The sequence below is a fragment of the Megalops cyprinoides genome, chromosome 23, assembly GCF_013368585.1.
Source record: "Megalops cyprinoides isolate fMegCyp1 chromosome 23, fMegCyp1.pri, whole genome shotgun sequence".
Classification (NCBI taxonomy): Eukaryota; Metazoa; Chordata; class Actinopteri; order Elopiformes; family Megalopidae; genus Megalops; species Megalops cyprinoides.
Genome location: NC_050605.1, coordinates 19,162,578 through 19,179,413, shown reverse-complemented (window position 1 = coordinate 19,179,413; position 16,836 = coordinate 19,162,578). Strand labels below are relative to the sequence as shown.

At 47.5% G+C, this 16,836-nt stretch overlaps 1 protein-coding gene across 4 annotated transcripts in view; it reads left to right on the top strand.

The window, feature by feature from the left end:
* Positions 1–16,156, top strand: part of LOC118770487 (DENN domain-containing protein 5B-like) — an 82,143-nt gene extending 65,987 nt beyond the window's left edge. Inside the window, exons 7-22 of one of the 4 annotated variants that reach the window (XM_036518198.1) lie at positions 404–554; positions 1,373–1,463; positions 1,883–1,993; positions 3,213–3,344; positions 4,071–4,223; positions 4,489–4,567; positions 4,971–5,052; positions 7,113–7,241; positions 7,679–7,800; positions 9,095–9,240; positions 9,835–9,953; positions 10,632–10,819; positions 11,265–11,347; positions 12,385–12,511; positions 13,647–13,821; positions 15,315–16,156. In XM_036518198.1, coding sequence (XP_036374091.1) covers positions 404–554; positions 1,373–1,463; positions 1,883–1,993; positions 3,213–3,344; positions 4,071–4,223; positions 4,489–4,567; positions 4,971–5,052; positions 7,113–7,241; positions 7,679–7,800; positions 9,095–9,240; positions 9,835–9,953; positions 10,632–10,819; positions 11,265–11,347; positions 12,385–12,511; positions 13,647–13,821; positions 15,315–15,498 — 2,072 coding nt within the window. In that variant the 3' untranslated portion in view covers positions 15,499–16,156. Of the gene's footprint in view, positions 1–403; positions 555–1,369; positions 1,464–1,882; positions 1,994–3,212; positions 3,345–4,070; positions 4,224–4,488; positions 4,568–4,970; positions 5,053–7,112; positions 7,242–7,678; positions 7,801–9,094; positions 9,241–9,834; positions 9,954–10,631; positions 10,820–11,264; positions 11,348–12,384; positions 12,512–13,646; positions 13,822–15,314 lie in introns of all 4 variants that reach the window. The other 3 variants (XM_036518197.1, XM_036518200.1, XM_036518199.1) reach the window with 3 other exon arrangements.
* Positions 16,157–16,836: the final 680 nt, after the last annotated feature.

Below are 16,836 nucleotides of genomic sequence, written 5' to 3'. Positions count from 1 at the left end.
GACAGAGAGACAATTGGTTACATTAATCCCTTTGATCTCTGAACACATTCCTCCGGCCTGCTGTTGTGTGTATTACAATATGATGGTTGCAATACTGTGTCAGGACAACTGCAGAACATCACATGGCCTGTCTATAGCAGAATAGTGCAGGTTCTTTCTATATTAATACATATAGGAAGATGGCAGAACAGCAAAGTCTTCCCTATTTGAACATAGACAGGGCATCATCTCTGCTGTTTGCATTAGTCCTACCAGGACTAATGCCTACAGAGACGTTACAGAGGAACTGCTTGTGTCCAGGTGACTGCAACTCAGCCTCGATCACACCTTCCTCCTGAATTTGACTCTTCTTCCTCACACATTCCTCCTGGATTTTTCTCCTCATCTTCCTCACACCCTCCAGCCCAGGCCATCGAGCAGAGGCTGATGAAGATCGATCACACAGCCATCCACCCCCATCTGCTGGACATGAAGATCGGGCAGGGCAAATACGAGCAGGGCTTCTTCCCCAAGCTGCAGGCGGATGTGCTGGCCACGGGGCCAACCAATAACAAGTGAGTACCTGCACAGCCCCCCCCCCCCCCCCCCCCTCCCAACAATGACCATTAAGAAGTGAGTACCTGGGCTGTCATTCACGCCTCTCAGATGATGACCAATGAGTAGTGAGTACCTGAAGTTTTGGTCACTCCCCCCAGTCAGCCACCAATAACAAGTGATTACCTGGGCAGTGGTGCATCACTGCTGGAAGAGAGCCCCTTTGCCCCATAACAGAGTGATTACATGCTGTTCTGTAGCCCGCTCAGAGATCAGTGTGTGACTGCACTGCCAGGTGAACTCCCACAAATCACACTGACACCAGGCAGCCCACCCTAACAGAGAACTGTAAAGCCCATGGCTGATTGATCCTGCGTCACACAGAGATGCCTCATTACACAGTGTAACTGTGGGGCGTGTGTGTGTGTGTGTGCACATATGTGTGCGTGTTTGTGTGTGTGTGTGTGTGTTGACAGTTTGTATTTTTCTGTTGAGAGAAAAGCAAAATGTGAAAAGAGTGAAAATGTCTGTGTTCACTGCCTGTAGTTCAGATTGAAAAAGGGTTTCTGGGTTAGCCAGGTTATTCCTGTTTATGTCCTTTAAATGGTGCGTGCGTGTGTGTGCTCGTGCGCGCGTGTGTGTGTGTGTGCGCGTGCGTGCATGTGTGCATGCGTGTGTGTGTGTGTGTGCATGTGTGCATGTGTGCGCGTGCATGCGTGTGTGCATGCATGTGTGTGTGTGCATGTGTGCGCGTGCGTGCGTGTGTGCATGCGTGTGTGTGCGCAGTAGTGTGTGGGTGACACAGTGGGGGGTTGTAATGTGTCATGTTCCTCAGCAGGTGGTGTAACCGCACAGCCACAGCTCAGCGCAGGAGGGACCGCCACAGACAGCACTCTGAGCACCTGGGGCTGGATAATGACTTGAAAGAGGTACGGTCACACCTCCGTCTTCTCCTGCTACTCATCTCCCTCCCGCTCTCCCTCCCTCCTACCTCTGAGGTGGAAATCTTACTCCTCTCCTTCCCAAAAATACCTCTACCCCCCCCCCACCCAACACAAACACAAACACCCACGCACACACCTTTAGCCACCTGCCCCATTCTGATTTGTGTTAAACTGTGTTTTCACCATTGGACTGTGCCTGTGTGCCTGTGTGCCTGTGTGCTCAATGCTTGTTTGTTCTGTCCTCTGCCCTTCTTTGACTTCTTTGCGTTTCTTTGACTCCTTTGAACGTTTCTGTGCATTCATCTGCATGCTGCATGTTACTGTTTTCTTTTTTTCTTTTCTTCTCTTCCTGTTTGTGTCTCGTTTCTGTGTCGGGCATGGTGGGGGTTCGGCCCACCGTGCAGCAGGTAAAGGGGTGTCTGGTCCAACAGAGCTCCGTGCCTTTCTGGGAGTGGGACAGGGCATCACCCCTACCTGTTAAACCTCCCAAAAAGTCCCTCTCAGCATGCTGCCTGGTATGTGAAAGAGTGTGATAAAACACAAACACCCACACTACCCCTTCCCTCAAAATTACACCCCCCCCCCCACCTCACACTGCTGCAGACATGAACAAGCCACTATCACAATAAACCACAGAAAAAAAAAATTCTATAAGATGTGGTAATATAAAGCAACAAATGATGTTAATGCTTTATTCAAGGCAGGGAATTCTCATTATCTCCACTCTGATGTAACCAACAAAATCTTGATAAAACTCCTCAGACAAATATTTTCAGCTACACAGTATGGACAGCTATATTCAACTTGAGGAATGGCTTTCTGAAGGGAATGCAGACCTGCAAAAATATACGAGACAATCATGGCCGATAAAGGCTGGCAGAGGTCAAGCAGGGAATGAGGGAATCGGCTCCAGCCTCATGCACAGATTAATGTAGTCTGGCATGGCCAAGATTGCCTGAGATACTGACACAGAAATTGATTTGGGGGGCATCTGTGTTCTGTGTCCATTTGATTTGACCAGCCTTTGTTGCTGAGAATATATGATTTAGAATAGATTGCTAGACTACCAGATATTGAAAGCGTGGAGGACAGTGGTGGTAATTCAGTGAAATGCATTGAAAAGGAATAAGGTGCCCATGATTGGTGGAGATTAGTTTTTGTCTCAAGATACTGAAACATAAATTGATGCATATCTTTTAAGACAATAACTTGAATTCTCAAAATTCAAGACTGATGTCCAAAAAGCATCAATTTGTGCTTAGTCTGATGAGGATTGTAATTCAAGACTTAATCAGGTTTTTCTTCCCTATATGGAAAAAAGAAGTTAAGGATTTGTACTGTATCCAGGCCAGCCCATATTCCCTGTCACATTTCTCATCTTACACTCATTTATACAGACATCTACAATATACAGTATACATTACATAGGAATTATAACACAAATATAGGGCTGGGCAATATAGCCGTCACGATATATCACATAGCTATTTTTAGCACAATAACTGCTATCCCTGGTATGTGGCATTAGGTTTCTTCCGTTAGTTTTTCTCCTTTACTCATACCTGATGCGGGAGCACACCTCCCACATGTTTTCAGTGGTGTTACTAATCCTTGTTTCAGGAGTGTGAGGGTGAGATTTATTCTGAATCACTTGCCTTAAGCCTGTGCGGGATGGGTGTGGCCTGCTACAGTGGGTGGGGTTAACATCTGTCCATCTCTGGGCTCCTCCAATAGAAGTACATGCAGGAGGCACGCAGTCTGGGGAAGAACCTGCGGCAGCCGAAACTGTCTGACCTCTCCCCCGCCGTCATCGCCCAGACCAACTGGAAGTTTGTGGAGGGTCTACTCAAGGAGTGTCGCATGAAGGTGAGGTGTCCCATTTAACACACCCCCCCCCCCTCCAAATGGACTATGCTTAATGGACTACGATGAATCTCCCTATGAGATCAGCAGCATGGAGTGTGGTGATCCCAGCAGTGAGATCAGCATCATGAGTGGTGATGATCCCAGCAGTGAGATAAGCAGTGTGGGTTATGATGATCCCAGCAGTGAGATCAGCATCATGGGTGGTGATGATCCCAGCAGTGAGATAAGCAGTGTGGGTTATGATGATCCCAGCAGTGAGATCAGCATCGTGGGTGTGGTGATGATCCCAGCAGTAAGATTAGCATTGTGGGCTATGATGATCCCAGCAGTGAGATCAGCATTGTGGGATATGGTGATACCAGCAGTGAGGTCAGCATTGTGGGATATGGTGATCCCAGCAGTGAGATCAGCATTGTGGGATATGTTGATCCCAGCAGTGAGATCAGCATTGTGGGACAGGGTGATCCCAGCAGTGGAGGCGTTTGGGACAGGGTGATCCCAGCAGTGGAGGCGTTTGGGACAGGGTGATCCCAGCAGTGAGATCAGCATTGTGGGACAGGGTGATCCCAGCAGTGGAGGCGTTTGGGACAGGGTGAATCCAGCAGTGGAGGCGTTTGGGACAGGGTGATCCCAGCAGTGAGATCAGCATTGTGGGACAGGGTGATCCCAGCAGTGGAGGCGTTTGGGACAGGGTGACAGTTGGCGCTGTGTCCCCCCCTGTTGCAGACCAAGCGCATGCTGGTGGAGAAGATGGGCCGGGAGGCGGTGGAGCTGGGCCACGGCGAGGCCAACATCACGGGCCTGGAGGAGAACACCCTCATCGCCAGCCTCTGCGACCTGCTGGAGAGGATCTGGAGCCACGGCCTGCAGGTCAAACAGGTAAACGCATACCTGCAGCCTGCTGCCGGCTCCCTGCAGGAGGAACACTGTGAACTCTGCCAACTTCAGGGATTCGCTGATCTTTATAGCGCGTGGATAGGCTGGCGTGGCGGGCACAGTGAGCGGAGTGAGCCGTGCAGATGACGTAAAGATCAGTGAATCCGTACAGCCTGGGTCATCTGGGTTTCTTCTTGCCTCCTGTGTCTGTGTTCTTCTTGCATGTCCAAATTTCTGTCACAGTTTTATCCATTTTCCTTTTGTACAGGGGAAGTCGGCCCTGTGGTCTCACCTCTTGCAGTACCAAGCCCAGGAGGATAAACCAGAGCAACAGGCTGAATCCCCTGGTGAGAGACTTTTACAGGACATAGAGAAACACAGACCCTACCATACCCCCACCCAGACCACTGCACAAATCCATTCATTTCTACATAGACCCCTGCTCCTCATCTACTATTGCTATTGCTAGCTAATCATTCACTGATAATGACATGCGGTATTATACACCTGAATATTTCAATACAGGAGTCAGCTTTTTTATATTGATTACACCATTTACACAGCGATTACTATTCAGCAGTAATATACATATATATATTTTTTTTTTACCAGTAACACCATCTCTTGGGTATTTGAGTCTGATGTGAAACGTATTACCTTTGAGTGTGCTGGTGTTTAGAGGTCATCTTGGGCTGAGTATGTGTCTGAGACTGTGCTCACGTGTCCCCGTTCTGCTGTTCTTTCCGGCAGTTTCTAACGGACTGGAGAGGCGGAAGTCGGAGACGGGGATGGGCCTACCGCTCCTGCAGGTGTCTCTCATACAGGACATGAGGTTTGCACTCACCCCTTCTCCTTGTGTTTACATTTACATTAATCCATTTGGCAGACACTTTTATGCAAAGTGAGGCAGAGTACAACACAGGAAAAAGCCATATAAGGAGTCAACAATATTAGAAGTGCTGCATGAACAAGTTTCAGTAGTTGGTCAGTTAACAGGGCAGCAGTGTAGCATAGTGGTTAAGGAGCAGGCCTCATAACCAAGAGGTTGCTGGTTCAATTCCCTATGGGGATTCTGCTGCTGTATCCTTGGGTAAGGTCCTTAACCCACAATATCTAGCTGTATAAATAGATAACATTGTAAAAACCTGTAATGTTTGTAACTCACTCTGGAGAAGAGCATCTGCTAAATGCCAATGTAATGTAACAAGGTACAAGCTAGCTGGTAGAGATACGAGTGCATTAAGCCATTAAATCTGAATTTTTTTTATTTTATAAGGGCAACAAAGTTTAGGACACAAGAAATTGCTTTAGGTGGTATTACGTTACATTTATTTCATGTGACCCCATTGAGGTTCCCAGGGGCCCTGAGGGTCTGGCTGCACCCCAAGGGCAGGGGCACTCTGTAGGCCCGGATGGAGGAGCAGGCCCGTGCCCAGGGTGGGCTGGCACAAGGCCTGCCCTCCAGGGGTCCCTAATTTGCACTCTCCCCTGTTAAACAGCACGTTAAGGTCTCCCTCTACTGCGAGGGAGGCTACGCTGCTGCGTGGTGTGATGGATCGCTCCCATAATTAATGGCATCTCTGAGGATTTCCTCTGGAAGACGGAGCCAAGTTCGCACTCAGTCTTACGTAACTTTCCCCGCCACACACACCTCATTAGCGCTTTACACCGGGGCCGGCTCTGTAGCTCCTGAAAGCTAAACCTCTCTGTTCTCACATCCTCAGAGCGTAGCCCTCTCCCTGTCCTTGTTGCTTTAGCGACTCTCAGTAAGGAAGCTTAGCTGGGGGAAGCATTATTCACTCAGATCACCTTGGTGTAAAAGTTGTCCTCGGACACAGAGACGTTTATCACTTCCCAAACGACAGTGACAAATTGTAGCTGGAGTAGGTCTCGCAGGCTGCCTAAATGCAGGTGTTGGTATTCTGTGAGGGCTCTCACCTCTAAGAGAGGTGATGGGGGTCAGTCACACAGGAGCATACAGAACCATGTACCTGAGTGAGATAGCAAGCAGCTTCTTTCCCAGGTTGACTGATGTTGGTCAGTGTGTGTGGTAGTGGGGTGGCAGCGTAGCATAGTGGTAAGGAGCAGGTCTTGTAACCGAAAGGTCGCTGGTTCTATTCCCCTCTGGGGCACTGCTGCTGTACCCCTGGGAAAGGCACTTAACCCACAATTACACAATTATCCAGCTGTATGAATGAATAACATGTAAAAATGGTAACATGTAAGTCACTCTGCAGAACAGCGTGTGCTACATGGCAGTAATGTGGTATAATAACGCAATGTGTGTGTGTTGTGGAGCCAGGCAGAGGCAGGGATGGACCACAGTGTCTCCCCCACACTGATCCTCTTCTCCGGGACTCTCTGTCAGCTCTGACAGAGGGCAGGTCCAGAATTCATTCTGATCCCAGCGTGGGGCTGCGCCGCTCGCTCTTCTTCTGAGGAAAAATGGCTTTGCCTCTGTGGCTGATTTGTTTTCGCTGTGATTCCTGCACAGTTGGTGTCCATCATCAATTCACACGCTCTGGTTGAGGGAGATTACACCACTCTGTGCTTCTGACAAGCCTCGGCTTCTATAATGGATGGAGAAAACAGAGGTTATCCATCGTGAGCCAGCACACCCACAGATGTGTTTTTCTGTGGTGATTAATTCTCTCTCTCTCTCCCTCCTCTCCTTTCTTCTATTCCCTCTTTCTCTCTTGTCTTCTCCTCTCATCTTCTTTCCTTTCCTCTTTTCTCTCCTCTTCGCTCTCCTCCTCTGTTGTCCTTCTCCCCTCCTCCTTTCCTCTTCTCTCCTGTGTTCTCGCTTCTCCTTCTCCCCTCCTCCTTTCCTCTTCTCTCCTGTGTTCTCGCTTCTCCTTCTCCCCCTCCTCTCCTCTCCTCTCTTCCTCTCAGGCACATTCAGAACATGAGTGAGATAAAGACAGAAGTGGGCCGAGCTCGGGCCTGGATCCGTCTGTCCTTGGAGAAGAAACTGCTCTCTCAACATCTCAAACAGCTGCTGTGCAACCAGGCCTTAACCAAGTAAGTGACAGCACATACATACACACACACACACACACACACACACACACACAAAGGCCCTGTAACACATACAGTTTAAAAAAACAACACATGGACATGGACTTCAGTTGTGGTCTTATACCTCCAAAAGCTTAAAGACTTCCTCTGGTTCCTCAGCAGAACCATTGTGAAGTTTTTACAACATAAATCACAGCCCATGGGTTTGAAAACAAATGAAACAATTTTCTCAGAGACTGCTCACAGAAGGTTGAGAGTGTACCCCAGAGATGTATGTGACCTGTTTTGTGTGTGTCTGTGGTGTCTGTATCTGTGTGTGTGTGTGTGTGTGTGTGTGTGTATGTGTGTGTGTGTGTGTGTGTGTGTGTGTGTGTGTGTGTGCGTGTGTGTGTGTGTGTGTGCGCGCGCGCGCGCGCGTGTGTGTGTGTTTGCTCTTGCAGGAAACTGTACAAGCGGTATGCATTCCTACGCTGTGAGGAAGAGAAGGAACAGTTCCTGTACCACCTCCTTTCTCTCAACGCTGTGGACTACTTCTGCTTCACCAGTGTCTTCACCACCATCAGTGAGTCTGCAGCCACACCTGTTCTGAAAACTCACACGCACCACACCCACTATGAAAGACCACACCTGTCTTACACACACCGGCATTACAATCACCCCTACAATATTACCTGACACCTGACTCTAGAGAGGCTTCATTATGCGTTCTGAAGGGTCAAAAATGATAGCTGTGAAAGCTGTGAGAGCCATGTCCCATCTTTTATTTAGGACACAAATCTTCATGCAACACTTGTGCAACACTTTGTGCATGATTCTGTCCAATTAAGATCCATAGGTCCAGTGCCCCCCACACAGAACAACCATGAGAATCCACCATTGAAATCCAATGTATAGGGATTCTGACATACATTTATTAGATTTTACTTATATTTTTGATTATACTTCCGTGATAAATCATGAAACATTGCAACAGAAGGGACTAAGAATCTTGAGTTGAGCAGAAGTGAGGACCACTTTTCCTACTTTGTAAAATATTCTGTCTGGATGTTAGTGAGGCATTAAGAGGTTATTGGTTTGATATTTTTGTCTGTGATGCAAGTTAACATAGATTAAGCAATATATCCAGTCACAGAGGAGGCTTGTTTATTAATAAAGCAGGGCCCAGCCTTTGATTTATCGAAGAGAGGGCTAAATTATTAAGCATGCAGTTGCATTGAAGTGGTGCCAGAAAACTTGCTTACTTGCCTATTACCAGCGCAAATTAATTCAGTTCAGGGAGAGGACTCTGCATCGTCTATTCCAAAACTCTCTCCAATCTGTTTCATTGTGATCCCCCACACGGGATGACGCCTGTGGTGAAGGAAACAGGAAGTAGGCCGCCTCCCCAGGAAGGTGGGGTTTCAGAGCGGCGGAGGACGAGGCGGCGCGGTAGAGCGGCTCCTGCCACCTTAGTGTTTTAGAAGGTCCAGCTGGACCAGTTCGGCCACCCTGGAGTTCGCGGGCTGTTTTGATCTCTTAACACTGATGCCTGGCTGGATTCCAAAAACCACCATGTCTCTGCGGAAAACAGTTATACGGGGTTCCTGAACAAAAACACATGTTGCCCAAGTCTAAGGTATGGTGCTATTGGACAGAGTGTGATCTTTGGAATGCCATCACCCATTTGCACTCCTCATTGAGGAGCAAGCTTTGGGTGTCTTCCAGTGTCTTGCATTAGGCACTACCAACTGGCAAAATGAGAGAATATGGAAACTTAATCTTCTCTCAAATGCCAGTTCCAGCTACAGCAACAGCATCTGCAACAGTAACATTGCGGGGATCTTGTTTGTGATGACCTCACTGTTTTGTCCCTGCAGTGATTCCCTACCACGTTGTCATCATTCCCATCAAAAACCTGAGCAACGCCATGACCACCTCCAACCCCTGGGTGTGCGTCTCGGGCGAGCTGGGTGACTTGGGCGTCATGCAGATTCCCAAGAATGTCCTGGAGATGACTTTCGATGTAAGTGTCTCAGTGGCTACAGCCCATCTCGCGTACGGCTTCTGTGCTACTTTAGCAATGGTTTAATGTGGCTATAACATCAGAGGAATGTTCTCAAGACATCATATAATATTAGATATAGATAGCTCTGCGCTACATAGCATAAAATAAGTCATGTACAAAAGGGTTAATAGTTGCTTGTAGAACAAATTAAAGACAAGTAGATGACGCTTTATGAAGATCATTTCTACATTCTTGCATGCAGTTGCAGGGGGTAGCAGTGTAGCTTAGTGGTTAAGGAGTAGGACTTGTAACAGGAAGGTTGCTGGTTTGATTCCTTGAACAAGGTACTTAACCCACAGCTGCCTCAGTAAATATCCAGCTGTAAATGGATAACATTGTAAAAACACTGTAACTGATGTAAGTTGCTGTGGATAAGAAAATCTGCTAAAACGCCTGAAATGTAATGTAATGTAATGGAAAAGAAGCTACAGAGTGATGTGATTGCCTCCCTGACACACACACACACACGCACACACACGCACACACACACACACACACACACATATCCTCTCCCCTCCCCTCTCAGCTCAGTGTGATCTCTATGCGTTTCAGTGTCAGAACCTGGGCAAGCTCACCACCGTGCAGCTGGGTCACGACAACTCCGGGCTGCTGGCCAAGTGGCTGGTGGACTGCGTCGTGGTGCGCAATGAGATTACCGGACACACCTACAAGTAAGAGCCCTCTCCCAGTGCCCAGCTCTCTGAATATGCCGTTTAGTCGGTTGTTTCATTGTGGTACAGTATGTCTTCTTTTTTTAACTATTTTGAGAGGGAAGAACATTTTTAAATTTGTTAAAAAAAATTTTCAAAGCCACTTCTTTTTGTATGGCATGTAAGGTACCTTTGCTTTATATGGTAAAAACTAACTGGCTAGCTAACTAGCATTAGCACAATGCACTCATGCACACCCCAAACTTTTCCACCATAAATGCTGTTATAATGTAATGCAGTGTCCCTCAGTGTTCTCTTACCCAGCATGCACTTCTTCTCTCAGCGCTCAGAGTCTTCAGGTGCGCTAGCCACAGATATTCTATACAATGACCAGATATTCAGCTCCTGTGCGCCTTCTGTCCCCTTTAATTTCTTATCCAGGAGGTTCCATTAGGGGACAGGAAGTTCTGGTGATGAGGGGGTTCCTATGCTAGCTATGGATGTTCAGATTTAGACTGCATTCCTTCAAGAATACTCATATCAAGCCAGAAAATCAGAACACTTACAGGCTGAACTATGGCAGTGACAGAACTTTAAATAAGAAGAACAGGGAACAGCAGAATATATAGTCCATATATGGAACATCTGTAGCTGTCTCTTTGCTGAGTTCTGTGTCCCTCTCTGTCTCCTACTTCCCAGGTTCCCTTGCGGTCGTTGGCTGGGAAAGGGCGTGGATGACGGCAGTCTGGAGAGGATCCTGATTGGTGAACTGGTCGTCCCGAGCGGAGAGGAGGACGCGGCGAAGCAGTGCCGGACTCCGCCCCTTCAGCGCTCACCCTCCCAGATCAGGCGCATCAGCATCACCTCCCTGACCAGCCGGAGCAGCAGTGAGTGAAGCCGCACCTCCCACTAGAGCTCCAGGATGCAGCCGGGGCCTACCTTTCCCTTCCACCTCCAGCTCCCAGTCCTGGGGATTCTATATCCAGCCAAGTCAGAGATATCAGTTTTAATAGGCTGAACTAACACATTCACATTTATACTTGTTTTACCCTCACCACATAAGACTATAAGCCCAGTGTTTTAACTTGAATGGAGACACTTATGTTTTATGTTCACTTTTATCCATTTAACAGCCATGTACCAGGGCAAGAGTGGGGAATCAAACCAGCAACCTATTTGATATAAGCCCTGCCCCTTACCACTGTACTACACTGTCACCCATAAACGTATATGTATATTCTAAAGAAAACCTCATGTATTGCCCACAAGTTTAGTGCTGGAGATGACCTGTCCTTCAGTTAAACAGCTTCCTCCTGCTTGTGTTCCTCTCAGAGCCCAACGGGGGTCAGATCCAGGAGGCCATTGGGGAGGCAGTGAACAACATTGTGAAACACTTCCACAAGTCAGAGAAAGAGGTTTGTGTCTCCAGCCTGGCTCTTTGGCATCGCGGTCAAAGCTGCAGTTTGGTACCCCCGTAGACCCGGGTTCAAGGCCAGGTGGGGTGACTGCTCTCGCCCTTCACTACAGTGTTGCACGGCTAGTTAGGTTATTGTAGTGTTTCTCTTAATGCTCTGGTGTTGGGTGGTGAAGATACTGCTGCCTTATAGAAGACTGTTTAATTTTATTTTATGGTCTCATGAACCCCTTAATGGCATTCATATCGATTGCACAGGACACAACAGATTAACTTAATCTGAAAATCGATAGGATGAAACAAGCGGTCCTCGAGAGCCAGCTGTCAACATTAACAGAGGGGGAAAAATGCACCTGAAACCTCGGTCTACATTAGTGCTTCACCCGAAAAGGTTCAGCGACAAAGCTGGAGGGCATTTAGTAATGAAGTTGCATTGATGTTTGTGGGGAAAAATGAGTCAGGTTAACCGGGGGGATTAGAGTTGATTGAATTTGGTTTAGTGTGTTTGAAACAGCCACTCCCAGAAGGTGAAATGCGAATGGAGAGGATTTTTAACCGCCCTTGAGACAGGCTCTGATGGAAATGAACACTCTGTGCTTTCCCTGACACGTGGCCTGCATTGGTCTGTGTAACCTCAGCACCTGCTACGCACACTGAGTAATGTAGCGCTGATGACCTTTCACAGCTGCACAGAGGGTGTTGTGTGCCCTTACGCTGGTGTCTCTGCTCCTGTCCTCTCCGCTGCCACCCCTCGCCCCTCGCTGCACCTCCTCCTCCTCTTCTGTAACTCCTTTCCTGTACCTCTCCCTCCTCTTCTCTGTCTTCTCCTCCCTTCCCTCCCCTCCTGTGTCACTCTTCACTCCTGTACCTCTATTGCGGTGTCTCCTGTCCTGCACCTCCACCCCTGCGTCTCCTCTCCTGCACCTCCACCCCTGCGTCTCCTCTCCTGCACCTCCATCCCGGTGTGTCCCCTCCTGTGCCTCCACCCCTGTGTCCCTCGCCCCTTCCTGTTCCTTCCCGCACCCCTTGCCCTTGCAGAGAGGGAATCTGACCATCCTCCTATGCGGTGAGAACGGTTTGGTCTGTGCCCTGGAGCAGTTCTTCCACCACGGCTTCAAGTCTACGCGCCTGTTCCAGAAGAACATCTTTGTGTGGGACTTCGTGGGTAAGGGCTCTTTCAGCACCAGGGACTGGGCTGAGTTTCGGCGTGGGGGGGTGGGGGGGTTCTGGGATTAGCACAGGTGTGATCCTCACCTCTTTGCTCAGACTAGTTACCAAAGTAATCCTTTCATGGATGCTTGTTTGGTTTGGGGAAATATAATGTTCTTGTTAGTTAGTAAACTGTTTGTTGTCATTCCTGTGTATTCAGTGTTCTGTAATTTCTCTGTAACAGCATCAAAATTGCATTTCAGTTCGTCATTGATCCATTTTATTTGAATTGGCTCCCTCTAGTGGAGGGCATATATATAACACACAATATTCTGTGAACCACTGTTCATCTTGCCAGATGTGCATGCTGCAGCAAAATGCAATTTCATGAATAAGCCTGTTTATACTCCCGCCCACTGTATTGATCGTTTTTTTCCTTGATGAATTTTTGTGTATATGATCAAAAAATTTGAAATTCATAATGCTCTGCCCAGCTGTCAATAATTAAAAACCAACAGCAGGCGGATCCCTGGAGTTCAATTTTATGTGATTGCATGAAATTGATTTGCATTCACTGAAATGCATTATGGGATTGAGTCTACGTGAAGTGTCAGTTATGGGACTTAACGTTTAATATTGCCTGTGGAAATGAGGGGTCCACCTGTGTATCTAATGTGGATATAATTGAGTTCACTGTTACCATCAGTTACCCTCCTCTTTCTTTGAAAGACCCTTTGCCATTTTTACCTTGATTTTGATCATGTGTGTAACTCAGAAGACCACAAGGCATGGTATCTTACACTGCTGATAAGCAATATGCAGTTTTACTGTGGAATTTAAATTCATTCCCAAAGTGTTTTAAAGCCTTATTGTGGTACTTACATCGATCCACAGCTGTCTTTGATGAAAGCGCAGACAGACTACACAATCATTAAATGAAACGTCATCGTGGCACAAAAACGGTCAAGTACATGAAACACAGCTACCTGCTCTGCAAGTCATGTGTACGTAAGGGTTTTTTGCCAGGCTGAGGTTACATAAATTACCAGACTCATGGGCACAGCAGCAGCGCCCCATCTGAAAAAAACTCCACACTGGTGCGGCTCATGCGGGGTTGCCACGGTGACAGACTGCCGCTGTTGTCCTCATAGAGAAGGCCATGGCCTACCTGGACACGGCTGACCAGATGGGCGATCTGCAGGAGGCTCCCGAGCCGCTCGGCCTGACCTGCGAGACCTTCTGCCGCTACGTCAACGCCATCAACTGCACGCCGCGGAGCATCGGGAAGGACGGAAAGTTCCAGCTGCTGGTGTGCCTGGGCGCCAGGTGAGATGCCCACACCAGCCGTTCCACGCCTGTCCCACACCCGCCCCGCCCGTTCCCCACACAGCTACAGCACGCTCATCAGGAACACAAATGTGATCAAACCGTTGGCTCTCACGGATTATTCAGGGAGATTATGGGGCATCTAAATGAGCTGTAAGCCCAGATGTACAGGTACATTTTTCAAAAATTTTGCCATTATTATCATTACTTTACATTATTTTCATTTAGCAGACGCTCTTATCCGGAGCGATTTACATGGGTTATACTTCTTACATGTTATCCATTTATACAGTTGGATATTTACGGAGGCAATTGTGGGTTAAGTACTTTGCCCAAGGGTACAACAGCAGTGCCCCAGCAGGGAATACTGACCCAGAAACATTTTGGTTTCAAGCCTTGCTCCTTACCACTACACCACACTGCTGCCCACATCATAACGTAAAATTTTTCTTATGCAGTACAGCAAAGGATGCATACTGCATTTCCTGGCTATGAAAAATAATAACAGAACAGGGCAGCATATACATATGAAACAAGATTCTTCAAATCCTCATTTATTTCTGTAATTGGACCCACAGATCCAAGGCACATGTCTTTTATTTCCTTTTTTGGCTGCCATGAATTTTGCCTGACGATCACGAATGTTTTCAGGTAAAAAATGTACACATCACGAGTTCTAGCTCATTGCCTGCTCTGTGCTGCTGAAACAGATCGGTGCCTTTGGCAGCTTGGTGCTAATATATGCGTTTATGAATGATAATGTGAAGCCAATAAACTGCAGTGCTAATGACTCACCGCGACTCTGTAAGGGCCCCCCCTCCCTCCCCATCCCCGTCTTCCTGTGATGCCACAGCAGTGTCACTACCTTGCCTGACGTTACAGCAGCACTGGGACTTGCTGTTATGCGGTTGGCTGTGCTTGTGTACTGATCGCACCCCGGACACACGTGAGTCTCTGCGAGGCAGTGGAAAGTAATCAGACAGACAGGGCTGCCGTATTGTCCTCGTTCAAACTGTGTCTGTATAGCAGTCTGCGTCACTGCAGTGGTATGCAGAGCTCAAAAAAAAAAAAAAGCTAAGCTATTTACAGCCCTGGAATATAACAACAGTCCTCATTACTGGTGTTGGCAGTGGTCAGTCCTCCCTCACTAAATTTGCTGATCTTTTTATTTTCTGAAAAACTACACAATTTTTTAATACCAGAAAATGAAATGCAGAATGGGGCATCCACATTCATGTCATAAAAGAATCAACGGCTCATAAACGAAATCTTCGGATCAGACCGCTACAAACTGGAAAGAAAATCCCCTAAAGAAAACAAACACGTGATATCACATTTGTTGAATGCGATTCTTAGAGATTGGTGAAGGAATTAACCGACTTTTTTACATTTGTCCGATGCATTGACAGAGGGTTACTTTACAGCGGTCTTATGTGTGATACAGTATTACGGAATGGATGAGTGACCTTTCACCCCCCTTTGGGTCTTTGCAGAGACCGCTTGTTGCCTGAGTGGATCCCCCTGCTGGTGGAGTGTCCGCTGATCACACGCATGTACGACGAGAATGCCATGCTGCGGGACCGCACAACCGTCAACTCCCTCATCAACGTCCTGCAGACACTCCACGACTTCGACATCACCCTCGAGTCCTCCCTCATCAAGGGCATTGACCTATAGCCGCTAGGGATTCTGGGAAACCACACCGACACCATAAGACTCATACACAATGCTGGTGGAGGGCCAGCACAGGGATGACGGGACAGCTAAAGGAGATGGCAAGAGCGATTCAAGACTAGATCAGTCCCAAGCGTGGAAGATATTGCATAAGTACAAAATCTGAGAGCTCTATGCAAGGATGGGGGGCAGTATTATAAAGCTTTTTATTTAGAGCTCGAGGTTAAATTTACAAAATAGGATATTTTCCTTGTGGTGGATGTGGATGTGTGTGAGCATCTTTACCCTGATCCCTGTAGTGTAAAATTGTTATGCTGAGATTATTTAGTCTCCTGGTACCTCCGGAAAAACCTTGTGCTTGTGCTGCGTCATTTTACCGATATAGTGAAATGCAGATAAATCCCTACCGTCTCGAGTTAGTACTGGGGTGCTTTGGGTCCGTAATAGACCCAAAAGAAGAAGGACGTGTTTGTGTTGTGTTGTAATGAACTGTAATCCTGGTTGGACACCTCCTTGTCTCTCTAATCTCTGCCCAGGATCACTGTGTTTTGTGTCATCCACTCCCCTTCCCCTCCTAATGATGATGGGCATCACTGCTCTGTACATTACATTACAGTCATTTAGCAGACACTCTTATCCAGAGCAACTTACATCCGTTACAGTGTTTTTACAATGTTATCCATTTATACAGCTGGATACTTACTGAAGCAATCGTGGGTTAAGTACCTTGTCCAAGGGTACAGTAGCAAGTGCCCCAGCAGGGAATCGAACCGGCAACCTTTTGATTACGAGTCCAGCTCCTTAACCACTAAGCTACGCTGCCACCCCTGTACTGGCCTAGAGAGGACATGCTGCCAGGGCTGAAGAGTTTAAGGCCATTCCTGTGCTTGAAGGGGGAGTGACGGAACCTAACCTCGGGCAGCATGGACGTTCTAGCTGAACGGCACCATGGGAATGTCCACGTTCCCCTTCCCCTCTCTTTCCCCTCCCCCCACTGTGGATTTGCCTGTGCTCACCTGGTTATTTTCATACCTGAAGCTGGAAACAGTCGTGAGGTCAATACACCATTGTTGTCATGTGCACGTGATGCCATCATAGTCCTGGACTGTTCCTCTCAAATGTGTCACCCGGTTCATGTTCGTTACAGGTGGATTTTCTTGTATATATTGTATATTTGTGTCTTATGAATTCCCATTAATCTCCTAAAGATATCTCCAGGATGTTATTGTGTGTTTTCTCAGTAATTTCAAATATAATCTTACGGTTTTGAAACTGTTAACGTCCTTAACCTGGGAAGTCAAATGTGAAGTATACTGGATTACGCATTGACAGCAATAACAA